The sequence below is a fragment of the Equus przewalskii genome, chromosome 2, assembly GCF_037783145.1.
Source record: "Equus przewalskii isolate Varuska chromosome 2, EquPr2, whole genome shotgun sequence".
NCBI classification, from domain to species: Eukaryota; Metazoa; Chordata; class Mammalia; order Perissodactyla; family Equidae; genus Equus; species Equus przewalskii.
In genome coordinates, this window is record NC_091832.1 from 58037996 (window position 1) to 58065905 (window position 27910).

General features: G+C 38.4%; 1 protein-coding gene across 4 annotated transcripts in view; it reads right to left on the minus strand.

Annotated features, from left to right (window-relative positions):
• KIF13B (kinesin family member 13B) overlaps nucleotides 1-27910 on the minus strand; it is a 188655-nt gene that overhangs the window by 50201 nt on the left and 110544 nt on the right. For 3 of the 4 annotated variants that reach the window (XM_070611416.1, XM_070611417.1, XM_070611415.1), the window contains exons 19-32: nucleotides 26590-26736; nucleotides 25240-25389; nucleotides 24819-24947; nucleotides 19203-19373; nucleotides 17144-17301; nucleotides 16073-16205; nucleotides 11749-11895; nucleotides 11109-11138; nucleotides 9549-9648; nucleotides 8862-8988; nucleotides 8042-8097; nucleotides 6008-6132; nucleotides 4280-4456; nucleotides 1229-1321 (exon numbers count right to left, since the gene is read on the minus strand). In XM_070611416.1, coding sequence (XP_070467517.1) covers nucleotides 1229-1321; nucleotides 4280-4456; nucleotides 6008-6132; nucleotides 8042-8097; nucleotides 8862-8988; nucleotides 9549-9648; nucleotides 11109-11138; nucleotides 11749-11895; nucleotides 16073-16205; nucleotides 17144-17301; nucleotides 19203-19373; nucleotides 24819-24947; nucleotides 25240-25389; nucleotides 26590-26736 — 1743 coding nt within the window. The remainder of the gene's footprint in view (nucleotides 1-1228; nucleotides 1322-4279; nucleotides 4457-6007; nucleotides 6133-8041; nucleotides 8098-8861; nucleotides 8989-9548; nucleotides 9649-11108; nucleotides 11139-11748; nucleotides 11896-16072; nucleotides 16206-17143; nucleotides 17302-19202; nucleotides 19374-24818; nucleotides 24948-25239; nucleotides 25390-26589; nucleotides 26737-27910) is intronic. The other variant, XM_070611418.1, reaches the window with a different exon arrangement.

Sequence of the window (27910 nt, forward strand, 5' to 3'; positions counted from 1 at the left end):
GATTTTACAGCTAGTCTAACTCTGAAAACAGGCATAATTTTTCAATGTTCAGCAGGTTCCAAATTAAATAAACAGTTAATATTTACTATGTAAGTCTAACACTTTGAAGATCCAGGAAAGAACAAATTATTTGACATTATTTGAGAGGAAAAAGTGTTTTACAATACAAGAAATCTAAAACAAGGCCTAAGTACTGTGTAGTCTTTTTACTCTTCTAAAACCTCGTCTCCACATTAAAATATATATCGTCCACCCATTGTTCAAATACTCAACAGAATCACTCAATAAATACTGAGCCCGCAAACGAAGAGAATAATGCTGACGCTGATGGTGTGGTTAGGAGGGAGCAGCCACTCCCAAGGCCCACATTCCCATTCTCCACCCCAGGAAAGCGGTCTGTGCCTCCTCATTCACTCCCCGACTTTGGATGGTGAGTGTGGCAGAAGGAACTGCTCTGCTTTCTTTTTTTCATAGAGTTCTTTTCTTAGAACCCTCACTTCTCCTACCCATGTAAGGAAGGCCTCGCTTACCAGCTGTGCCAATGACCAGGTGACTAAATCTGTCTAAACCGGGGATTAAGTATGAGGAAGCAAACATAAGCTACGTCCTCCAGCAGGCTTCTCTCAGAGGGATTTTAAGCTCCATTTATTTAATTCCTGTGAATATCTCAATTAGTTCAGAAAGAGAAATAATAACTATAACAATAATAGTAATTAAAATTTATTTTTAGCATGGACACAACAATTTGTATATGCTGTCTCATTTAATCCTTAAAAACAACCCTGTACAGGAGGTATCACTAACCCATTTGACAAATGAAAAATTTAAGCTCAAATAACTTACCCAAGTTCACGTCACTAAGAGGTGACAGAAACAAGATTTCTGTTGATTCCAAAATGAAACCCTGAATCTCTGTGTTACGCTATGTTGCCTCCCTTCAAGGATTACAACATTGTTATCTTGTGTCTTCTTCTATGAGTAAAAAGGTGTTGATTTGCTTTTCAAAAGTTCATCTTTAACAAAATACTAAAACCAGAACCTTTAAAAGCACAAGTGCATTTTACTATGAATCAAGTTAAAATTAGGAACGACCTCTACAAACCTACGGCATTTCCCTAAATACACATTTTTATTTAATACGTATTTCTTCGGTAGGGACTTTTCAGGGAGTTGGCTCTTTTTATATGTTTCTTTTTAGTAAATTCAAATTTCATATGATCCTTCTTACCTCTGGAATATTGGAGACAATTTCAAAAGTCACTCCACAACCAGGAATAGAACTTCGATGTGACATCTTTTTTATGAGACTCTGAGCAAAACCCTAGAGAAAAACAAAATAGAAGATATGGTTTCCCACCTCAAAAACTGACAGGTTTTTTGATTGTCTTTTTTGGTGAGAAAGATTTGCCCTGAGATAACATCTATTGCCAATCTTCCTCTTTTTTTGGCTTGAGGAAGATTAGCCCTGAGCTAACAACAACTGTGCCAATCTTCCTCTACTTTGTATGCAGGACGCCTCTACAGCATGGCTGATGAGTGGAGTAGGTCCATGCCCGGGATCCGAACTCATGAACCCAGGCCACTGAAGCGCAGCACAAGGAACTTGAACCACTTGGCCATGGGGCTGGCCCCAAAAACTGAGTTTTCTTTAACAAAGAGACAGCATAAAGCTTGCTGCATTCACTCCAACCAAAAAGAAACAGAGCATATTTCCAATAAAAGCAAGATGAAATCAAAATCACTAAATACAGGTTCCTCAACTTCCTCTTAGTGCACGAAACCAATTAGATACCTGCCATGGGACAGGTCCTATATGCAATATATGAAAAGTACAGACCCTAAACTCTGGAAAGCAACGCTAGGCATCTGGTTCAACTCTGCTTAAAGGCCACAGAAATAAGCCTGTTGACTTCTACACAATAAAATGACCTTCCACTGAAGATGTAAGCAAGGACTGTTGACTCTTACACTTTTTTTTTTTTTTTTGCAGCACGATGGACATCTTGCACCATGAATATTGACAAGTTCAGGCATTAAATTCTTGACCAAAGCAGGATCATTATGAAGAATGATTTAAGAGTGCATGGTCATTGTTTATGCTGACTGCGCTCTTTGCACAGTTAAGAATTGAACTGTTGAATTAATGCATAGATGACTCATTTGAAGATGCTGCTAAGACTGAACATCCTGTAGAGGTTGAAGAGAGCAGGGATGAGGGCAGAATGCAATTGGTGAATAAAGATAAGAAGAAGAGAGAACATTAAACTGATGCTGAACCTTTTCCCCCGTGCAAAAGGGAAGTAGGAAATATGTGAAAACTCCCAAAGAAAATAGAAAAATCAAGGTGTTTGGTCTTAGAAGTACATATTCTCACATTCTTACGTACTAATTTCTTTCCTATTCAGTGACCTTTAGCTAATTTTTTAAAAGATTTTACCCTCTTAGAATGCAAAGAAACACATTTCATCCCTTTGCTCTCTCACTGTTAGTCTGGCAAGGTGAGCCACTGCAGTTCTGTCAAAGCACAGCTGCAGGTGGCGGGGGCAGGTCTGGGCGCTGTTCTTATCTTACTTTTTTGTTTTCTTTTTGTATGGAATTATAAAGCTGACATGCATGTATTAGGGTCAGAAGGAAGTCCCTGTTCTTGCTATAAATAAGCAATTTTTAGGAATAAAATATCTGAAAATGGGAGGGAAACTGGCATACCCTACAATACTATCATTTCATTCAGTATCAGTCAGATATTATCAAATCATTTCAACCCGGGGAAAAATGCAGCAACTCCTTGTCCCTATAATAAAAAATAAATTTAACTGCTGCGCCACTGTGCCAGCCCCAAAAAATAAATTTAAAACAAAACCAAAAAAAGAGACAAAAAACAGAAGAAACCTGGTGACCCCACAGTGCACCCCTTCTGTTAAGGACTCTGTGAGGCTGGCAGCTGCGCCAGGTCAGTCTCAGCGCCCGGCAGCCACAATATCTAGTTCTAAAACGGCAGGTAACTCTTCAAAATGCTCCCCAAGAGCAACATGGCTTTTTCAGTCTCTTAAAGACTTCCGAGAAAAAAGTGAATAGGAGACACACCATCTACATCTATAGCTAACCCGATGACCTGGATTTTATTGATGTTGGATTGCCAAGTTAAAGAGCTGCAATTTTAACAGCATTACCGCCAGTCTTCATTTCAAAGATTGATATCAGTGTGACATTTAGAACTAAAGATTAATTTTTAAGGGTGGAGATTACATCTAGGACTCTGTCAACCATGACTCTGCTCTTTTAAATGAAAAGATTTATTTTCATCTGTCCCGGTTTTAGTCTGCGTATTGAGAAGACCTCACAAAAGTGAGCATGGATTGTTAAAAAGAATCCCTAGAATCAACCTCCTGAATCCTCTGTCCGCAAAGCCTTTAAGAGAAACAGTTCATATTCTTACCCAGAAGTTTTCTACCAAACTCGTCCATATGTCACAAGGTCCTTCAGAATCTAGCTGCAACTATGCTGACAGCGCCGCCTGGGCGTCTGTAGCACACCCTCCACACCATGTTGCTCACGCCCCAAGCCCGCCACGCCCCTTCCTTCCTCACCACCTCTGCACGTGGATTTCCTCCTCCCCACCGAGCAGCCAACTTCTCCTTCTCTGTCAGCCAAACTCCCCATCTACAAAGGAGCTGCTCACATGCCCCCTGCTCTCTGCAGCCTCCCTGGACTTCCTTGGTCTGAATTCTACACTCTCCCGCCTGCAACCTTCCAGCACTTGGTGGACACCTGCATCACAGCACTATCACAATAAGAAGAGATGCCTGTTTAGACATCTACACATGCCGGTGGACACTGGCCCTTCAAGGATGCAGACTATTTCTTATTTTTACCCCAAAGCTTGACAGAGTATACTCTCCAAATATATAAATCAATGAATTAGCAGAGATGACTGAAAGGAAAGAAAGGCATGGAAAGTGAAGGGTAAGCAGCACAAACAACAGCTACGCCGCAGGAAATCTTCTCATCTTGTAGGACCCAGACAAAAAAGCAAAAACAGTGAACTTCACCTTGACAGGGCTCTGTGGCACCCAAAAGAATGGCTGTAATTTGTGAATGTGTAATAAAAAAGATTCAGTGTAAGAATTTAATACTGTCTAGGAGGAAGTCAGGATGACATGTTCTGGGAAGGAAGCAGCCAGTCTGGATAGGAGGGCAGAGCAACCATTCCACGGCCCTGCCCTCGTGCTGGACCTCAAGTTGGTTAAAGTCATTTCTTCAACTAGGATTAATGACTCACCTGCCGGCCGTGAACATTGACACAGATTCGTTTGCGTAAGACCAGCTGCATGTCAGCCGGATGGCTGAGCTGGACCGTCACCCGCACAATGAGAAACACTCGCTCTTCCGCAGGTGTGCCCTTACTGAGCTGAGGACAACTGTGCACTGCAGAGTCCCAAGAGGCTTCTGCTTTCACCTGCAGAGAAGACAGAAAGAACATGCTTCCATCACCCCTAAAAGCCAAATCGCTCACAAGGAAACATCCTGGCTTAGGCTGGGAGCCGGACATCCAGTCACGAGTGCTGTTCTACTGGGAGAAGTGCCCTGAAGGACTGTGGAATATGAAGATGTGGCCTCACCCGCCTAGTCCGGGAGTACAGAGCATAATGTTCCTGGCTGGCTGGCTTTAAAATTTTTTTATTTTGAAAAATGCACAAACATAAAGAAAACTTGCAAATTCAGTACAATGAACTCCTGTACATCTTTCATCTAGATTCATCAACTGTTAACATTTTGCCACTTTTCCTTTCTCTTTCTCTTACTCACAACATATACACAGATTTCTTTTTTTTTCTTGCAGAACCGCTTCAGAGTAAGTTACAGACATATAACTCTACATTCCTAAATACTTCAGCAAGTATCTTCTAAGAGCAAGGACATCCTCTGACCTAACCAAAGGACCATTATCATGTTTAGGAAATTTAACATCACCGTAAGACTATTATATAATATAGAGTCCATATTCACATTTTCAATTGTTCCAATCCAGGATCACAATTCACATTTAGTTGTCATGTCCTTTTAGTCTGCTTTAATCTGGAATGGTGCCCCTGCGTTTCTTCATCACTCATGACACCAACTTATTAAAGAAAGTGCAGGCCTGCTGTTTTACAGAATAGACCACAATTGGGTATGTCTGATTGTTTCCCCACTATTAGATTCAAGTTTTACATCCTTTTTTTTTGCCAAGGAAGATTTGCCCTAAGCTAACATCTGTTGTCAATCTTCCTCTTTTTGCTTGAGGAAGATTTGCCTTCAGCTAACATCTGTGCCAATCTTCCTCTATCTTGCATGTATGTTGCTGCCACAGCAAGACCACCAACGAGTGGTGTAGGTCCATGCCTGAGAAGTGAACCCAGGCTGCCCAAGTGGAGCATGCCAAACTCAACCACTAGGCCATGGGGCCAGCTCCCAAGTTTTGCATTTTAGGAATACCATTAAGTGACGATGTGTCCTTCAAAGTACCACATCAGTTTTCCTTCTTTAAAATATTTTACAATTTTTCCAATATTCTCAAAATTAGAAAATAAGCTCCTATTTTATACCCATTTGCTCAGAATCAAACGTTATCAAGTTTGCCACACTGGCTTCATCTATTCTTTTTTTCCCTTTTTAAAAGGTTTTACTAAAGAACTTCAAAGCAAATCCCAAACACTGTATCATTTTACCTCTGTGTACTTCAGTGGCATTTCCCTAGAGAGTGGACCACCGCTGACCTGAACTATGAGTCCCAACAGAGGTCCTTTACCTGGAAACGAAGTAAAACTGCGAATGGACATAATCTGATGGTCCACTTCTTCTGGAAGTGGTTCCATTCTTTCTGGAAGTCCTAATGAAAGGTTTTCATTTATATGTCTTGAGAAATGTAAGCACTGAAATGATTACCTTGCTGATTGTTTCAAAAGGCTTATGGAAAGGTTACCGAAACTACTTTCCATCCAATCTTCCCCCGTTATGCTGTGTTTACCTCTCCATCATGATGTTTTACAATCTGCAGTTCAAAGAACTCGTCCTCTTCTTCCCCAGTAAGGGTAGCGTCCCATCCACCAGCTTCGGGGTCATCAAGATTATCCTGAGAGCTGAAATCATCAGCTAAAAGCAAAGAAGTTCCAATAAATAGGAAGGTCACTTTAAAGTACAACCTCTACCAGCTAAATTTCAATGTACTTAGTACTAAATTCTTCTGCCTCAAATTTCATTTGCTTTTGGCTCTAAAATCTTGCATGACACAGACGATGGCCATTAAACAGTTCACAGACCTTAGAGAAGGAAAGTGCCTCAAGAAATCATCTTATCCAATCTCCTACCTTTATGCCCTTATTTTACACGGAAGGCAACTGAAGCCTAGATACCCAAAAGGTTACTCAAGGTCAGTCCACACATGTTAATGATAAGATTACAATCCAAATTCCCTATCTTTTAGTCCACTAAAGAAACAAGAAGTGAGAGAGATTCCAATTTTCTGACAATTAAGTTCAACAAAAGAACCAACTGGCTGCATGTGCTAGAGTTACCCCATGGCCCTTTGGTTGTTCAGTTGCAAGCCTGGCCCTCCCAACTCCCTATCCATCTAAAGCTAGTAAGTAGGAATCAAAAGTATCTCTTCCAGGGGCTGGCCTGGTGGCGCAGTGGTTAAGTGTGCACGTTCTGTTTCAGCGGCCTGGGGTTCACCGGTTCGGATCCCAGGTGTGGACATAGCACTGCGTGGCAAGCCATGCTGTGGTAGGCGTCCCACATATAAAGTAGAGGAAGATGGGCACAGATGTTAGCCCAGAGCCAGTCTTCCTCAGTACCAAAAAAAAAAAAAAAAGAGGAGGATTGGCAGCAGATGTTAGCTCAGGGCTAATCTTCCTCAAAAAAATAAAAAGTTTCTCTTCTAGTATGTCGGCTAGGGTGGACTAATAATAGGCTTAAGGCTAAAGAAGGCTCTGATCATGTCTTGGAACATCCGTACTAACAGGTCTTCTTTCAGCTCACTCTCTTCCACTTTCTTACCCTCCTAGACACACACACACACACTCACACAAACACATAAGCACTGCACCTACCTAGCAACCTAAATAGAATAGAGCAGAGTCACCTTCAGTCTCCAAAGCTCAAGAGAACAACAAGGTAGGACAGAGTACTGTGGCAATGCATTAAAACCCGATCAGGTGGACAGACAGCAGGAGTGGCTAAGAATTCTTCTCTAACTCTGTGTGCATACAAAAATCTTCCAGATGTCTAACTAAGCCAAGTGGCACAAGAAGCTAAATACCTCAGATGTTATAGCTCACTTTTAGCCAGGTGGAAGAAAATCATTGAGGACACGCAAACTTGTCATTTAGGAGAGTTAATTTTAATACAGAGTTCTTCTACAGATGTTTTAGGAATTTAACTGCTGACTTTTAACTTATTTTTAGCTCTTTAATCTACCTTTTCATTTTTATTTTCCCTCCTTAGACAGAGTATATGTAAAACGTAGCCACATCCAAAATATTTTACAGGAGGGGAAAAAAGTCAGGAAAAAGTGACAGTTATTAAAAAAAAAAATAGGCAATGCAGGGATAAATGGCACAAGAACTCACAGAAAAAGTGAGAAATTCATTCAGTAATGCTAAGAAAACACCAGATAAAAGAAAACCTGCTACATAAGCATCACTAGTTATCAGTCGTTTCCAGAGAGAAGTCTTTCCCTAACAAAGAAGGAAATATTTTACCTGCAGGAAAACATTACTACCATCCTAAACTGATGGGAGAACAAAGTATCCACACAGCACCATGAGTCAAAGAATGAAGTGTGAGCACATACCATGATGAAACATACCTTTACTCTTATAAACATATTATTCTTAACAGAAAACTCATTCTTTGCAAGGATCAGAGTCCTTTGGCACACATAAAATGGACCCTAACCTAAGGCTTACAGAATTGCTTGACTGCATACTTTGCTAGAATCTAAGTGTTACTTGGACACTAATTTGTCAAGAGGTAAGCCTCCAGAAGGCGCCTCCTAACTTACCATTTAAGTCAAGGAATATAACAGGAATGTGTGTTTCCATCCCGGGAACGGGGGTCCTAAAACATAAAGAACAAATGGCATCTCAAATAAAGCAGACTTTCTCCGCACATGTACTGTGAGACACAGCCTTAATAGACATTCGGATCTATGACAGGTCAAGCCCGCAACAACTGTGGGCATCAGGTTTGCTACAGTTTCACATTAGAGAGGCCACAGACTTAACTGTAACGACTGCCTCTCTTCACCACTGCCCTCGTGCACAATTATCACACACTCTGACGCTGGAATTCAGTCTGCTAAGACCCATATACCTGTTCATAATTGAAGCTCCCTTGTTTAGACTTACTTTCTTAGAAAATTACATACCTAAGAGCCCCATATGGCATAATGTACTATTTGTACTTTCTCTAAAGTGGCACAGAACATTTGCTGACAGTACAGTTTAAGTCAGCACCAAAACCAAAAACTCCTGGACTCGCAATTTTATTATGACCAAGTGGTCTTTTAAGGGAACGACCCAAGAAATTAACATATTAACCATTTTTTTTAAATGCTACGTACAGTGGTACTAAATATTGATTTAGATTCTCAGAAATCTTAATCACTTGGGCCAATAACAATATTATTGCCTAAAACAGAATTTTAGGCCATAGTTATTCTAACTCATGAAAATAATTTAACGCTTCCTCTAATTCAAACAACACTTTCCCATATGCTATGAGAAGTGTGCCATGAAGTGAAGCCTAGGCAAGATTAACAGAGAAAGCAGGCGGCTTAGTGAGCATTTAGAACTTCAGAAGACACAGGGCAGCACTCATACCATTCTGCTGGGGCCCCTGGGATCCCGCTGCCAGCAGAGGGCACCATCACCGCGTTCCTCTCCTCAGTCAGAGTCAACCTCATCTCTAGAAGCTGAGCTTCACGGTCAGCATCATCCTCTGTTTTATCTAGAACATCAGAAATGAGGATCAAATACAGATCCTTCACTTGCTATTTACACTTTGTCCTGCATGCTGACAGGACAATTTCAGTTACTGAGGGTTCACTAGGAACTTATTACTTCCCTAATTAATGAGAAAAAATTCATGATAAAAAACTAACTACAAGCTAGAGAGGTTGGTGTACGTTTCAGAGAGGCCATCTTCAGTTCACAGAAGGCCTACAGTGGAACAGCACTTGAATCATTTCTTCCAGAGTCAGAGGATTCAAGTGCTTTTGGACAAGAAATCAAAAATGTTAGTACCCTTCCTTGAGTTATTTTTGAGACACAACTATGTTAACAACTTTACGTTCTATGTTTTCTCTTTATTGGGGAGGGGGGGGACCTAGGCAAAGACATTATTACAACTGTTCTTTTGAAAGGATATGATACAAATAAGTAACACTCCTTTGCTCCTATCATCCCCATTATTGATGTGTTCATATACTTTTAATTTATGTGGCTGCAAATAGGGATTAATTACGCACTGATCTGGGAGTAGGGAAACATTCAACCTGCTTTTCCTACCATGTTTACTGACAAGCTTTTGCAATTGTTGATCTAAGTACTCTTGACGTTTGGTTAATGCATTTAGCCATTTTCTACGTAGTCTCTCTAAATCCCGATCCTGGAAGAAAACAAGGGAAATTCTAGTAAATATAATGTCAAGACAACATATCTGAAACCAATGTTCTATCTTACCTTACTCTAATATGCTTTCAAAATGTAAAGTATTATACACTAACATCTTTATTACTACCACTAGTTGACTCCAACCATTATTCAGAACAGGAACTTTCAGAAATGAAAGCATAACTGTTCCAGAGTAAGACAGTTTCTGAAAGGGCATTCTCTGATACCCAGGATAAGTTTCATTTCTATTGGCTCAAGGGGCAGAACTCCAAGCACTCGCAACTAAGATCTTTCACAGGGTCTCTTTGATGGATAAAAATCACAATCATCTTCAAATTTACATCCCTTAGAACCATCATAAGATTCTTCAGATTTCTTAACTATAGCCTTCAACACATTTCACTAGTCTCTGCAACAACACCACATGCTTCTCTACCTTGTATCTGAAGGTTCTTTTTGAGGCGGGTGGGATGCAAGAGGGAGCAGGGGGTGTTATCAACAGACTAACAGTTCTACCAGTCAACACCTGACTGTACACCAATCTGACCTCATTTCCTTCTGTAATAAAGTTACAAGACTGGGTAGATCAGTGGAATGCTGCAGATAGAGTGTGTGTCTGGATTTCACTAAAGCACTTAACCAAATAGCTCGTGACATTCTTGCGGACAAGATGGGAGAAATGTGCAATGGATCTGCTTGAATGAAATCATAAACAACTGAAACATCACGTCTAAAGAACAGTGATTAATGGACTAATGTCAGCTTAAAAGAAGTCTCTATTGTTGTGCCATAGGACTCTGTATTTAACCCTATCTGATACAACATTTTTATCAGTGACTTATAGGAAGGCAGACATTTTTATCAAATTAGAATGATGCAAAACCAGGAGAGTGACTACAGTGGATGACATAATCAGGATCCACAGAGCTGAGACAGTTCTAAAACAATGACTAACACAATAAAACTTAAGAGACATAAGCAAAATCTTGCAGGAGATTAGGAAAGGGGGGGAAAACCAAAAGCAAACCTAGATGACTCCAGGAAGTGAGGAAGGGAGACCTGGCTTAAAAATATGGAAAACACCTAGGGGGCTCGGCTTGACTGAAGCTCAGTGTGAGACGGCTCTTACACGGGAGAGGGTGGGCGAGACCCTTCAAGGAGAGAAAAAGCGCCAGGAAGAAGATCTGGAGAAATGGATCTGTAGGGAACCTGGAAGGGGTGCTCCAGGTTTGGGAAAGGACAACAGTCACAAATGATTTCCTACACTAAACAGAGTTTACTTTATAGTCTACAAAACACTCATTGTTCCCTACTGTTTTAATTTGAGAGAAAGCAATATTTGAACCCAAATTAATTGTGTAATTATTAAGCAACAGTATAGCAAGACTCAGGAATGAGTAGTTAAGTCATACTTTAATCAAGCTTATTTGATGAGGCTAACACGTGTCTAATTACCTGGTAGCTGTCCATGTCCTCCTCTTCCTCCTAAAATAAAATATATATTATGCAGAACCAAAATAATTATCCAAGAATCAAGCCACACTAAATATCTGAATCTTTTCCCACACTTTATATTTCCTACTTCAATGAATATACTATTTCATCTCCCACCTACCCTCAGCCTCACTCTTGGTCTTACAGTTTTCAGGAAGTTGGAGTAAAACCTTGAGCTTCTTCTCATAGTATAGTGAAGAACATTCATTTGACCTTTTCGAGAACCAGTACAATACTTTGCCTGCTGGGTTTATAGTCCCACTCCCCAGGGGAAATCAAACACCTGCTGGCAAAGAGTCTTTACAAGCCAGCAGGGGGTTTCTGCAGAGAGGGTGGGTGATGGGGGAGGTAATCACTAGTTGGCACTGAGGAGCTTCTGAAGACTGAGAGGTTTAACCCTCAGTTTGCCAGGTACCAGGGCAAAACCAACAGTTGGTGCAGTGATTCCATAAAAATGCAATACACTAAGAAAGACACCAAAGGAAAACAAAAAGAAATACTGAAAGAATTGTTTGTGGAAGGCAGTTTTCTGACGGGTTCCACAAGACTCTCTTGTCTGCTTGGGTCTTTCAACAAGAACACAATAGGCAGAGAAACTTACATGGAAGAGCTCATGCATCTTGGGGGATCTGAGCGGTCTAACTTTGATACATCCAATGCCAACAGACAATATACATTCTTCCATCAATGGTAACGTCCCAGATTCCTGCACAGACTTCACTTCCACTTGAACTCGCCGGGACTGCCCCTGTATCACAGACAATTTTAAGAGTTTCTTTAAATCAGTTTGAATTCCAAAAATTTGGTTTAGAGAGACCCCTACAGGTTGATGTTGAGAAAAACGTTTAACTTTGGACACATCTCACTGTATCTTAAATGTTAAGTAGTAAAATACAAATTGAAAAACTAATCAGGAAAAAATACTTATTTACTTTTTAAGCAAATATAAAGACATAGAACAAATATATGGCTTACATATTTTTCCAAGAAAAAGAAAACATTCTAACAAAGGTAACACAAAAAGCTGGATAATAAAAAATGCTCAACTTACTAATAACCAAATAAATACAAATTAAAATAAGCATGATACACCTGTTTTCACTTACTAAACTAGGAATTATCTTCTAAAAAGGCAATTCCCAATATTGCCCAAAGTTTATGAAACAGCCAATTACATACACTGTTGGTGGGAATATAAATTGGTACGACCTCTCTGCAGTGCAATTTGCCTTAAAGATGTAAGTATCCTTTGACCCAGCAATCCAACTTTCTAGGAATCTTTCTAGACAAATAATAATACATACACACAAAATGTCTCAAAGCAATGTTAAGAATAACACAAAAAATTACATGCAAATTAAATGTATAATATTGATAACTGCTTACACTGCAATATTAGTCATTAAAATATTACTGTAGAACAACATACATGATATATTCTGAACCCAGAATATATAGTATGATCTACTTTTAAAAACAAGCAATTAGAGTTAGAAATAAAAATAATTACTACTATGCTGAATTCACTGCTCCAGTTCCAAAATAAAATAATTTTAAACCAAACTGTAAAATGAAGTGATCAGAGAGAAGCTGTTCCCTCTTAAGCAGATTCTCAGAATAAATACTATGTGACTTTGAATATTTACAATGAAATAACATTTTCAAAGAAAATTCACAGTATTTCCAACTTACTGACTTCAAAGTTGGTTTATTAATTTTAGGAATGTAAAATAGAATTTGAAAAGTAAAATTTGAATATACAATTTCAAGTCAGTTACACTTCCTCTCTTCCATCAGATTTTAACTCCCAAGAGCCCTATATTACCAGGAAAATCAACTTAGGCAATGATTGATCCTATCAAGCTGGATTTGAAGAGATGGGTTACAGATGTCTTTTGATTTAATATTTTCCAAGGACTATCTATCATTTATTTCATAGAACGAGTACCTCAGAAAACATTTTAATTGTCTAAAATAGTTTAGTCATTCCAGTTAGCTACATTGTTTGTTTACTTTGCCTAAGACGGAAAATGACCTATTCTGAATGCATGCCCAAATGTGAAGGGTTACGTACATATGCTCTGGGGGAGGATTCCAGAGAAGGAAAGGGAAGAAAAGGAGGGAAAAGACCCAGCAACGGCTTAATGTTTCATAGAAAAGCTTTGAACAAGGATACTTTAACTGTAAGATTCAACTTCTTGTAACTGCTGATACTTGACTATTGTTTAACTACAAAGCCAGCAATTTCATATGGTTAACCTAATCGGCCTTCCTCTGCCACTTTCCTGTTCAAGAACAACAGGTCCCAATTTTGGAATCTATTAAATTCAAATGAGCCTAGCATCGGAGGCCCTCTAGGAACCAGCTGCCACATACTTCTATAATCTCTTCTATACCTGTTTTCCAGCTCTTCCTACATTTTACTTTCTACCCAAAGTTACCTAATCCCAACCTCTGTATCTTTACTCTTGCCATTCATATATGAAAAAACCTTTCCAGCCTTTACATGATTCTTTCAGCATCCAGCTCAAGAGTACTGTCAAAAGTATGACAAATATTTAAATATTCAATTTACACTAAAGCACAGAAAATTATCTGGCTTTGCCTTTCAAGAGATGAATTACTAAGGCAACCAAAGAAGATATAAATAGTTTTAACAGATGTTCAGAAAAAGATGTTCTTCACACCCTTAAGAGTCCTATCTTATGTATATAGCTCATGCTATAATTTAAACTAATTTCCTTTTGCTTTCAGATCTTTGTCCATACAAGAATGAATTTGCTAAAATTCATTTGCGGGGGTCAGAGAACAAGGGCTTATCACCTTCCTCTTCCTAAAACATTCAGAAACTTAAATACTTAAGCAAAATTTTTTTAAAACTGTTTTCAATATTTTGCTTTGAATGATTTCAACATTCATCTTCTAGAGCTAGTCTAATATTTTATTACTGTTCTAAAGTATGGAAACTACTATAGTATATAATAGTCTACCAAACGTTGAATTAATGTAAGGTATTACAAAAAAAGAGTATTTCCAAATCTTATATGTAAATTCTATTAAGATATTCTCTCTCATCTTTAGTTGGCAGTGCAGCCACTTTACAGATCACAATCAGCCTAAGGTTGAGTGACAATTCCCACATAGTTGCTATATTGACTTCTGGGAGGTATTCACACCTACCTACCTACATTTACTAAACACCTCCTGTGGTATCATAGAAAGATAGTTGGTCTTTGTCCTCAGTTCCTGGCACAGAGCTCCTGAAACTCTTGAAACAATGAGGTAAGTGAGTGATTAACAGTGACAGGCGCATCTTTTAATGACACGACTTTTAATCTGTTGACTCTCGGCAGGCCCTTAGATAGCTTCAGGTTGGGGGTTGATCATCAGAAAAGACCCAGGCTTGATTAGAAGTTTGGAACTTTCAGCCCCACCCCAAAACCTTAGGGAGAGAGGAGAGAGGGGCTGGAGATTAAGTGAATCACCCATGGCCAATGCTTTCATCAATCATGACTACATAAGGGAACATCCATAAAAACCTACAAATGATGGGGTTTGGGGAGGCTCCTGGTTGGTGAACAAATCGAGGTGCTGGGAGGGTGACACACCCCGCCAGAGAGGACACGGAAGCTCCTCACCCCTTGTCCCATACCTTGCCCTACGCATGTCTTCCATTTGGCTATTCTTGAGTTGTATTCTTTATAATAAACTGGTAACAGTAAATGAAGGGCCTTCCTGAGTTTTGAGCGTCATTCTAGGAAATTATCAAACCTGAGGAGGAGAATTGCGGGAACCCCTAACTTTGGAGCCAAGTCGGACAGAAGTATGGGTAACCTGGGAACTCGATACTTGCAACTGGCGTCTGAAGCAAGGGAAGTCTTGTGCCTAAGTCTGAGCCTGTAAACCTGTGGAGTCTGGAGCTCACTCTGGGTGGTTAGGGTCCAAACTGAATTGAATTGTAGGACACCTAGCTGGTGTGTCTGCAGAGAATTAAAGAATTAGTTGGTGTCAGCAGGAAAAAACACATCTCACCTCCCAGCACCAAGCACTGTGCTTCACATACTTATAATCTCTCTAACACTCACGCTAATCCTGCGAAGCTGTGTTATCATCACCTCCACTTCACACCTGAGAAAAGGCTCTGAGACGCTACTGAGCTTGTTCACGGATGGACGGGTAGGCCGTGGGAGAGCCAGAAATGAACCCCTAGCATGTTAGACTCTGAAGTGTTTGTTCTGTCTGCCGTGTGACATAGCTTCTGCTTGTTTTTATAAAAATTCTGGTTTTTTGGTTTTTTTTTTTTAAAGATTGGCACCTGAGCTAACAACTGGTGTCAATCTTCTTTTTCTTCCCCTCCTTTTTCTCCCCAAATGCCCCCAGCAGAGAGTTGTATATTTTAGTTGTGGGTTCTGCTAGTTGTGGCATGTGGGACGCCGCCTCATGAGCAGTGCCAGGTCTGCACTGAGGATCTGAACCAGTGAAACCCTGGGCCGCTGAAGCAGAGCACGAGAACTTAACCACTCAGCCACGTGGCCTGCCCCTATAAATATTCTTTAAAAAAATTTTTTTTATTGAGGTGACATTGGTTTATAACATTACATAAATTTCAGGTGTATATAAATATTCTAATGCTGCTTGATATGTTTGTTTTATTTCCTACAGTTCAATTCTGAATTCTTTAAAACTAACCTTTTTCTTACTTAAACCTAACAGAAGCTCGTTTTAAAATATTATAAATAGCAATACTTTGAAAATGAAGGAAAATACACGTGAAGTAAGGACAATTTTAATACAAGAAATGGACTTGACCAGTCTAGATTTCATTATCACTGACATTTCTGCTAAAAGGAATCCAACATTAAGCTTTACAGTGCCAAAGAATTAAATGTTAACATTAAGAACGATAACATTCACAATTTTGTTACCTGCCGGAGTTGGAAGATTCCTCCTGTTGGCACATCCTTAGCAGAAATTACTTCAACAGGGCAGTATTCACCATTCTCGTTCTGCTCCAAGATTTGAACCCAGAATTCCACTTTCCTGGTGACTTCACTCCATCTAGGAAACAGTTGAAATTCTTGGAAAATCACACATTTCTATTTCAATACAGGGGGCGTAGGATACTGCACATGAGAATTAACAATGATAATGACCTCCAAACACAGTAACTCGGTAGAATGATCTGTAGTTCAATGAGTAATATATAAGCACATACTAGCAAATATAGTTAAAAGCAAAATTAAACTTAATACCAGAACTAGAAATAGCTCCTTTATTTAGTTCAAAAAGGTATGATAATTAAAAATCTATTTCAAAGTGGTTATTCAAAAATTTAAACATTATAATCAAACATACAGAAGCAAGTACAGTGATTCTCTTTTTCATAGATAAAGGGAGTGCTGAATGCTTTAGTGGCTTGACAAGTATCTTTGCTCAGGTCAGTAAGAAAACCAAGAAAAATATCTCAACGCCTAATTTAGTATTTGCTAAAATGTTCTAAATGCAAAAAAGGAAAATCTGGTTCTCATCTATAACTAGATGAAAGATAAAAATATATGCTCTCTCAGTCATTTCCTTTTCTCTCTTCTTTTTAAAATCCTGGTCAACAAATAAGCCTGCCTCCTTCATCACTGAGGCCACTTGACAAGCTCTCCGAGCTAAAGACAAAATCAGTAAACCCGAATTCTAGAGTGTATCTTGATCCATTCTCTCTCCATCTGATTAATTAGAAGTAATTCATAATGATAGGCAATTTATTCTCCAAAAACTCATGTTATTCTTTACACTTAACTTCCTATATATTTGCCTTTCTTCCTTCACTCTTCAAGGTTCGCTCCCCTAAGGAGCTTCAGCTGTGCTATTAACATCCTGGAAACACCACCATGTACCCCTGGAACAGGAAGGTTCAGGAAGGGGTCACCTCTACAAACAGCAGGATCAATTTCTAGCAATTTTTAAAAATTATAAATGGTATCAAATGAATATCTAAGATTCACCTGTCCCGAAGACTACGTGTTTTTGCTTGGATAATCCCCAGATCCCACAGGGCTGGGTTTTTCCGAGGATCATTCATCTTGTGTCCATATACTTCAATTGCCAATGCCCCTTCTGAAAGATGCTCGATAAAGTCTTCAGTGATATTAACAGAAAACTCCTGAAAGAAAATAATTACAGAAGAGGAAACATTTTCTAGCAACTTTAGGATTATTTATAGCTGACATCACATATTTACCTCATCATGGGGAGGAGAAATTGAAAAGAATGTTTTAGTTATAGAACAAGCCTGTCATCTAACACCCACAATGAATGCTCAGATGGTCTAAGGTTCTCGATTTTAAAAATAACTATAACTCTGATTTTTAAAAAACTTTTCACCTTGAAAACGTATTGTGAAAGACCAACATGGTATTCTATTGTGTTAGCTATTTTTAAAAGTATGAATAGTGGGACCAGCCCGGTGGCGCAGCGGTTAAGTTTGCACATTCCGGTTCGGTGACCCAGGGTTCGCTGGTTTGGATCCCGGGCACGGACATGGTGCCACTTGGCAAGCCATGCAGTGGTAGGCGTCCCACGTATAAAGTAGAGGAAGATGGACATGGATGTTAGCTCAGGGCCAGTCTTCCTCAGCAAAAAGAGTAGGATTGGCAGATGTTAGCTCAGGGTTAATCGCCCTCAAAAAAAAAAAGTATAAATAGTTACATTAAGAATTACAACAATGGATCAAGCCCTGATGGCCTAGTGGTTAAAGTTCAGCACTCTCAGTGCTTCAGTGGCCTGGGTTCAGCTCCCGGTCGTGGAACCATGCCACTTGTCTGTCAGTAGCCACACTGTGGCGGCAACTCACAGAGAAGAGCAGAAGGACTTACAACGAGAATATACAACCATGTACTGGGGCTTTGGGGAGGACAAAAAAAAGAGGAAGATTGACAACAGATGTTAGCCAAGGGCGAATCTTTTCCAGCAAAAAAGAAAAAAAACACACCACATGCTTCCTTGCTTGCTGAAAGAAGGAAGGGACAAAAGTTAAAAAAAAAAAAAAAAAAGAAAGAAAGAAAGAAAGAAAAGAATTACAACAATGTTCTACGATGCCCTGACATAAAAGTTATTATATGCAATAAGGTAGCAGTGTGTTGGGAAAACAATTTTTCCCAGTTTTTAGGAAGCTATCTATCTCCACTAATAGAAGAAAACAGAAATGAGTAATGATCATCAGTGCAAAAGAATCACCTAATTTTAAAAAATTCTCCCAACCTGTCCATCAATACAAGATAGAGCTAAGACAGCATTTTGCAATAATTTGGATTAAGCTCTAAAACAGTTTCTTTTAACAAATCATAGAATCTCTGCTCTCTTTCTCTCCCTCTCTCTCAATATTTTAACACACTAAAGATATTTGTTTTAAACAGATTAGAAAGAGACCTCTCTCTTGAAAAAAATGAGACGAATCAAGCGTGGTATAGTAGAAAAAAAGAATCCAGAATCTGACATTCTTGGTCTTGCTAGTTACTAGCCATAGGCGAACTGACCTCTTTGAACTGTTTTTTTTCAGCTGCAAAAAAGCACTATCATCAAATCCAATTGTGGTAAAGAGCAAATGGAAGAACAACAGAAAGGTTTAGCAGAGCACTAGGCACTCAACAAAGTCAGGTCTTGTCTCTTTTCTGTCTTCACTTTCTCTAAAACACTATTTTCTTAACCTTTTCAGATGACAATTTCTCCAGTAATCTAACCCAAAACATAGAGTCCTTATGGAGTACACATATATCCATACACACTGTCATGCAAAAGTCAACTTTTGATTGTAGAGGAGTTAAAGGCATTGACACTAGTTTTTCTTTTTTTCCTCAGCTATACTGGGATATAATTGACATACTGTGTAAGTTTAAGGTGTATAAAGTGTTGACAACACTACTTTTGACTCCAACCCCACTGTAAGAAACTCTGATCCAAGACATATATATGGATATCAACTTATTCAACAAAATAATGTTCATTTTTTTGTTTTGTTTTTACCTGAGTAATTAAAAACTGACCAGGTCTGGAAGACAAACTTACATTGCAATGATCAAAGACCACCATGCAATGAGGTTCCTTGCTGACAGCAGAGGATGAGGTATCCACTTCGGGTGCAACAATGACTGGCTCCTGCTGATCCCAGAAGTTGTATTTGCAGAATACAAAGTGGGACAGATGCTGTGGCAACCCAGTGGCTTGGAGTATTTTAACCTGAAGGAAAAGAAGGCTCTGTCTGATTTTAACTCAGAAAGTTCCAAGAAGTACTCTGAGTCAGATATATGGGCTCCAGTCCTGACTCTGTCACTTACTGTTGGTTTATGTTGACCAAATCCTATTCATTCTGGGCTGTATTTCTGAATGTGTAAGACACTGACAACAACTGTTATATTTAGCGAGAGGTTCATTCAGGGTAGCACAACCTTGACTGTAAAGGTGAATATTTTAAAGCATTTACAAGCTGATGAAGAACATTAGCTTCTTATGATATCATCATCATTACCATCATACTATAATAATAATAATAAACTCAGAAGAAAAAAGTTCTCAAACATCAACACCACTCAATGATACGAACTTGGCTAACTACGGACATGCTATAAGAACACAAGATTGTTAGGAATGATGAACGAAGAACAAAATCAGTGTATGTGCCAATAAGCAATAAATATGCAGGGAAGGACAAAAACATTGATATTTTAAAGTATAAAAAGGAACAAAGCTCTCAAGTAGAATGTTACATGCTACTAGAGCATTTTTTCTGGAAAACTTTAAAATCATCAGGAATGTATATACTTTGAAGATCTGGACGGATGAATGGAGGAGATTAAAGATGGTGAATATTGCCCATTCTCTGCCCCAACATTTACTGAATGCCTTCTCCATGCAGATTTAGGGAAGAGAGGCGAAGCAGAGGAAATGTGCCCTGGATTGTAGGAGTATAGGGTTTTGTGATAACAACGCGTGATTAGAAATACGTGTCTAATCAGACCAAATGCCCCAGAAGAAATGTCTATACTAGATATCAAAGCAGCCAAATATTCTAAATATTTCTTTTGGCAGGGAGCATCAGGTTGATTTTTAAGCTGGCGTTTTTGTGATAAGTTATAATATTCTAAAACTCCTCCAGCTATGAAGGAAATTTAATCCTAAAATTAATTAAGCTAAACTAAATTCTGATTTTATAATTGACGAGGCTGAATTTCACATGACCAAGCGCTGATCATTTATTATATTCTTCACCTGGTCACTTCCTGCATATTGTATGATGTACTCTACTTCCAGTAAATAAATTTAACGAAAGTAGATCTGAAGATGCAGCAGGAGTTGATGTAGCTCAGCAACCACAAATACAATAGCCTCAATGTTTCAGGAAGCATTAATAAGGACACAGAAAATCACGCAAAGCAGATGACTTTACTTTCTTCTATACCATGCACAGATGGGAACTCATTATTATTATTATTATTCTTTTTGCTGCGGAAGATTCACCGTGAGCTAACATCCGCTGGCAATCTTCTCTTTTCGTATGTGAACCACTGCCACAGCACAGCCACTGACAGGCAAGTGGTGTAGGTTCGTGCCCAGGAACGGAACCTGGGCTGCCGCAGTGGAGCACGCCAAACTTAACCACTAGGCCACTGGGGCTGGCCCTATTATTCATTTTCTCTTATGATCCAACAAAAGTTTGAAACATCTAGATAGGAATTCCCTGAGAGGCTATGAAAGACAGATTGACTTACATTTTATTTGTCCAAGCCAAATAGAGCGATCAATATTCAGCAATTAATTTTTCATTATGTTTTAGAAACCATCACTTTTTCATTAAGTGTTTAACAATGCTTATCATAATCTCTGAGGTGAGGCAATATCGTATTTGGGAAGATTACAAGATTGTGGAGTACACAGATCTAAATAAAAATCTCTGCCACTTATTAGCTTCTGTTTTTGAATGAATTACTTTAATTCTTAGTTTTCTCCCGTGTAAAACAGGACAGCTACCTAACGATACTGGTGTGAAGACCAACCACACCAGTGAAATGAATGAAAACACTACCAGGCACTGAGTGGACAGATGTTCAATACATACTTCTTTGTAACTGAATTCCATCTGAAAGCCAATTTTTTCCTTAGAAATTAATCTCAGTTTTAAGGTTAAAATCAACAAGGAAGCAAGATTTCATAAGCTGGACTCTTCCCTACAGGCAGCGTCTCAGGAATGAGACTGCCAGGAATGAAGAACATCAGGAACGAGGAATATCTTGCTATCTAGAACAAAGGGGGTTTTTTGTTTTTGTTTTTTTTTGAGCTTTTATATACAGAAACCAAAATCACCACAAGGTGTCAGAATATCACAGACTTCAACTTGCCACTACTCAATATACTAGAGCCCAGGAATATCAGAAGACATTAATGTTGTTTGGGGTTTTAAAATACACTAACTTTATTTAAAGTAATTGAAAATACTAATATGTTAATATGCATGTAATTATTTTATCACAGAAAAATAAATCCAGACTTTAATGGGTCAGCAACACCAATCATCCACAATATCTTAAGTGTTTCCACGCTGGTTTCATTTGTTTTTTCCACCAATGTTTTGTTTATCATCATATAGTTTGTCTCCCTCCTTTTACACAAAGGGCTATTGCACACTCAGAATACGGTATGTAAAAACCACTTTCCACTGAAAGGAATCGGTTCCTTGGAGACATGACTGATCCCAGGTCTGGGACAGGAAATGTAGAGGACGAGACCAGGATGTTCATCACACCAGAAAGCAAGAAAGCCACCACAATCTAGGAGCACTAGGGCTGTGTCAGAACAACTCAAGAGCCAGCTGAAGATGGGAGCATTTGAACTTCAACATAAGTAACAAATACAATGGATCGAAACATATCAAACATTTAAATCCAAGAGATCACAATGATATCAAGACTAAACAAAATCTCACTGGTCACTTTTGGATATTAGTAGGAAAATCAATTCATTATTTTGAAAATTAGAAATAAAGGGAGAGAATGGAGCATTTACCTTGCCTTTCCTATACAAACTTTGTCTCTGAATAACAAAACAGTTGATAATGGAAGATTCTCTGTATAGAAGAATTCTAGCTAATAAATGAAGGGAAGACAGAATTATAGTATCACTCTTTTCTAACTCCTAAATGAAATATCTAGGTAATAATCAATGATTGCTAACATCCCCAAAAGAGAAGCAGACACAGTGTGCCTTCTGACGGAAGAACACATCACCAGCTATAAAGCATCCCTGCTACTCCTCCTCCCCCATGTACCATCTTTATATCTAACCACCAGTTTAGAGCAAATATATCTTAACATGTTAAATAACACCAATCAGAAAAATCCAGACTGAGAAAATACAACAACCCAGATTCTACAATAAACTAATTGTATGGTAAGAGAGAATGAAAGACAGAGTGTGTGCATGCAAGAGAGCATGCATGTATGAGGGAGAGTGAGAGAGTGAGTGTGCGCACACGTGAGCACAAGCACAAGTGTCAGAACCCAAGACAATCAAGGAAATTGACTGGATATTTCATGACATTAAGAAGGTATTACAGGCCAGCCCTGGTGGCCTAGTAGTTAAGTGCAGCATGCTCCACTTTGGTGGCCTAGGTTCGGTTCCCAGGAGCAGACCTACACCTCTCTGTTAGCAGCTATGCTGTTCTGGTGGCCCACATACTAAAAAACAGAGGAAGACTGGCATGGATGTTAGCTTAGGGTGAATCTTCCCCAGCAAAAAAAAAAAAAAAGTATTGCTTTTTGATTATGATATTATAGTTATGTTCGGGTTTTTTTGGTACTCTTCTTTTGGAGATACATACTAACCTATTTATAGATGAAATATGATGTCCAAGGGGAGGGGAGAGCATAGAAACGGCTTGAGTGTACGAATGAAACAAGATGAATTGATGATTGTCAAAGGAGGGTGAATGGAGATCAAGAACACTTTTCGCACTACATTTATATATGTTTGATACATTCATTTAAAAAATCTTAAGACATTTTAGACAAATTTTTTTTTAAAAAAAAGCTCACATTACCCAGGATATACTACTTTTTTTCAGTAATAAAGATAAATTTCCCACTTGAGACGGTATCTTTGTACCTTACTTTACTAAATGGTGAACTTTCACACAGTTGATCTTTCATGCAGTTGCATTTACTAGTCTATAAGCTTTAACATGGGCCATTATGGAGTCATCAAGCTTATGTCTCCATCTTTGAAAATCACATAACCTCAAAAAGGAAATGTTCCGAAATCAAGTAAGATACAATAAATATTAATCTTTCAGTAAATTGAGAATTTGCCCCCCCACATACTGAAGTAACTGACTTAAACAACCAAGGCCTTCTTAATATGTGCAAAGACCTACAGAGAGTGGCCCAACTCTTTACCAGCTTTAGCTTCCCCATACCTTGCAGCTAATGCCTAACTTACTCCTTTCAACATCAACTTCAACTCTAGAAATCCTTACTGAGACACAGGACTGGACCTAGAATGGATTATGAAAGGAGAGTTAAGTTTAGGCTTCCTTCACTTCACCTTTTGATGGCCTCCTTCTCCTTCATACACTGTTCCTATGCCCCTTTCTGACTTCTCTTCCTCAAAAACCTTTTAATTGATTCCTACAGTGATTCTCAAGCAATGGCATACTGGCCCACTACAGTATGTCTGGAAATGTATGAGAGGATTTTTTCACTATCATAATAAGTGACAGAGGTGGAACCACCAACACTGATGGGGTAGGAATCCAAGAATGTAATGACCTACCTAACCTCGACCTAGCAATTACCTGTGAAAATACCACAGCACCCACGGATAAAGAGTTTTACATAACACACTCTCCTTCAAATAAACTCTGAGTCTCATTTTTCCAGACATTTTACTCAGACCTTACTATCCGAATTCATTAATTACCTCTCCTCTGTGTTCCAGAACATCTCTTGTCTACCTCTCTCAGATCATTTGGGTCACACAATATTGGAGTCTTCTGTTCACTTGTGTGTCCCCTATACAGACACACTCTACATAGGAGAGAGGAATCCTGTCTTATTCATCTTTATATTCCCAGCACCTGGCACAATGTCTGACAGATAACACTCAACACAGTTCATGAATGGCATGCGGGCGAAGAGCAGAAAGAAAAGCGTTTGGGATTAGGGCATGAAGGAATAGCATAAGCAAAGGCACATGGGTGAAGAGGAACAAAGAATGTGTGGAAAAACAGTATAAAGAGTAACCCACGGCAGGAGCTTAGGAATAGGACCATGCTGGAATAAATGTCTAGCAGCAGCAGGAATCAAGAGGCCCAAGAGAAGGAAGAAATTTGTGTTAAAAAAATGGGCTTCTCTGTAGAGAAGTTGAGATAAAATTAATTCATACAGTTTTGGAGCTGAACAGACCGGAGAAAAAGGCAACTTATCCAAGACTTCATAGAGGAAGGCACTGAAAGTACCTGCCTACGTCAGGATATATGATGAAATATGCTCTCTAGAATACCAAATAATGAAAACTTATTTAGAGACAGATATTTTCAAAATTTGAAAAAGAACACAACATTTATCATCTAAACACTCACAGTCCTCAAAATCAGCCACACTTCTACTACTTCTAAATGAAACTGGGACTTACCATGCATACCAGCTTGTTCTCCTGGGTTTCCTTATCACAGGAGATCTCTGTGGCATCGTCACCTCCGGCAATTCTTTCCCCAACATCACCACTGATTCGCATCACCTCTACATGCAGCCGACCTGCCACCTAGAATGTTGCGGGGAAAACCAGATACTACTTCCAGATTTTGCTCTTTCTCTCTTTCAGAGTCAAGTGGTTAGGTTAATGGTATACGAGAATTTAGAAGCTTAGGCGCTAATGTTACTTTCCCTCAAAGTACTTGGAATAATTACCATAAAGCAGTATGTAAACACAGGTATTAAAAATACACACAAACATCACTTGTCATTATTGATGAAAAATAGTAACAACAACATCACCATTCTACTATTTCTTAAACCGTTCTCTGCAGGATACAAGATATGAAGAGAAAACTAACCTCTCCTTTCTGGTTCACAATGGGAACCGCATATTGTAACTTCACATCATAGAAGAGGGACTCAAGGAAGACATTAGCCACGCCAATGAGACTATGATTCTCCTGTTCATCATAGAATGGATCAGCTCGCTTGAAGTAAGACCGTATTACCTTTAAAGCGATTCAGAACATAAAACTTCAGAAAATCACTTAAACAAATTCAATCTACCATTTTTTGACACACTCTAATAAAGTCATTAACCTTAGCTGAAGTATAGCACTGTATTATATACACACACACACAGACATACACACTCACTCTTCCTCATTCCCATTTAGAGTGATGGTCAGCATCCTACACCCATGAGAGAGCAATTCCAATACCACGTCATTACTTTTATCATTTCTTCTCCTTTACGTGGAAATCTTGCCACAGAAATAGAACAACAACATACATTGACTAGAAAAGGGGAAGAAGAGTATATGAAAGTACTCTTCATTTTTCATTCCTATCTATTCCACTTGTTCCTACCAAATCATTAGACATACTGCTGCCAACAAGAGCGATCTCCTTACAGGACAGTGGTTTGCTTTTTTGTATTTGCTTTTTATGTTGTTTTATTTCTAAGTTGAAAGAGGTGAGGACTATAGAAGAAAATGAAAAAAAAAACTTAAGAAAAAAATGTCATCTAACTATAAGAAGTCATTTTTACTGATGACAATGAGAAAAAATAAACATTTCTACAAAACAAGAGACTAAGGAAGTAAACAACTGTAAGTAGAAACAGGACCAGCAGTGTTGAAAATATGTAAAATTATACATAATACTTATATCTATTTTACATATGTACAAGTACACAGCTGACTTCAATGAGAAAACCTGCAATCTGAGGAGAGAGTATCAGAGTATAGATCTATGGCATCCACTTTAGGATCAAAACACCTTTAAAAGTGTTCCTTATAGTATAAATATTAAGGTACCGCTGATGTTCAATTCAAAAAACAGGTATTGTAGGTTTATTATTTCCAAGGTTAAATGTGCTGAGAAATGGGGAGAGAGACAATAAGGCATGGTGTCGGTCCTAAATAAATTCACAGTCCTGTACAGGAGACAGAAGCCAGAATGGAATGTAGAAGATTCTACTAGAAATGCAGAGAACACAAAAAGAGAGGAAAAAAGAAGATGCCAGAAAAATAGGTTATTAAAATTATTGATTAGCAGAACAATTTAGAGGATTAAAATAAATATTATTCTAGAAACAGGATTACTATTTTGGAAAAATGAACAATTCTTCCCTGAAATGGGTAGGTTCATTCCTGCTTGATTCCTTCTATAAGTACAAAGTGAGTAATTTTTTTCAAATAACTTACTGGGGTATCCTCGTCACACTCCTTCCACTCCTGATAAAGGTCTCTCATATCCAACAACCTGTTGTCCAGTTTTTCCAAAGACCAAATCTGCTTTCCTTTTCCTTTTCTTCTCACCTGGATGGCGGGCTCACTAAGAAGAGAGCCTCGCTGTAAAGACAGTCAGAGTGACCACGTGAAACACAAAGACAGCCACCGCAGAGGCCACCCCTAAACACGCTATACCCACCAGGCAAATGTCATCAACCGAAAGTAAAACTGCCATCATTTTTTATTCTGTTAACCGGAAAGCCTCCCAGAAATCTTACAAGCTTAATTATAATGCCTTTATATCCAACGGCAATCAAAATTTAAATTTATACTTAAATTTAACAATTGTAGTTAAAATTTAAATTTTGATTGCAGTTGAATGTAAATTTAAATTTAGAATCCAAAAGACTAGACCATGTTTAATGGGAAGTCAAAAATACTTTACTCAGGCCATCATATGACCAGAGAACGTCAGTGGGCAGAAAGAGTCATAAGCACTGAATGGTAAGGGAAACTTTGCTGGGATAGACGGTTAAGAAACCATCTTTTACCTTTCATAAGTTTCAACTTTTAGTCATACTTTTCATGGTTTAATCTCAACAGTTTTGCCTTAAAAAGAAAATTCTATACAATATGAAATAAAATCCAGTTCAAAGAGAAAAAAAACGCTTCAATTTTTAAAATTTTTTGAATAAGTAGTATCTTAATGTGGTACAAAACACAAAGTGTTTAAAAGAGTAAACTGGGAAAAGTATCACACTTATTGGGAGGCAACAAATGATATCAATTTCCAAATATACATAGTTTGAATTTAAAATCAAAACAATATAGAACTAGACAGAAAAGCTGGTTGTACAACATTGTGACTGTACTAAACGTCACTGAATTGTTCACCTTACAACTGTTAATTTTGCTATGTGAATTTCACCTCAAGAAAAAATCGTATTCACTGAAGTTTTTCCAGTTTATAAAAGCAATGTGTTATGTTAATGTAGAAAAAAATTTAAACTTCCTAAAACCATAAAGTAGAAAATAAAATGCCCCTGTACATCTCCTCCAGAGAGATGCATCCATCAGTTAGCTGATCAGTTTAGATTTACTGGATAAATTTCTCAACTGTTGTGACAGGCCCACTAAGAACTTGAGAGAATCGTGAAATACACCAATGTTGTTTTAATATGTTGCCTATCATCATTTCCAAATAAAAAGAATTTACATAATGAAACAAAGATTTTATAATTCTGAAGGTCAAAAATTACCCTTCTCTCACATACTGTAAAGACTCTTCTACCTT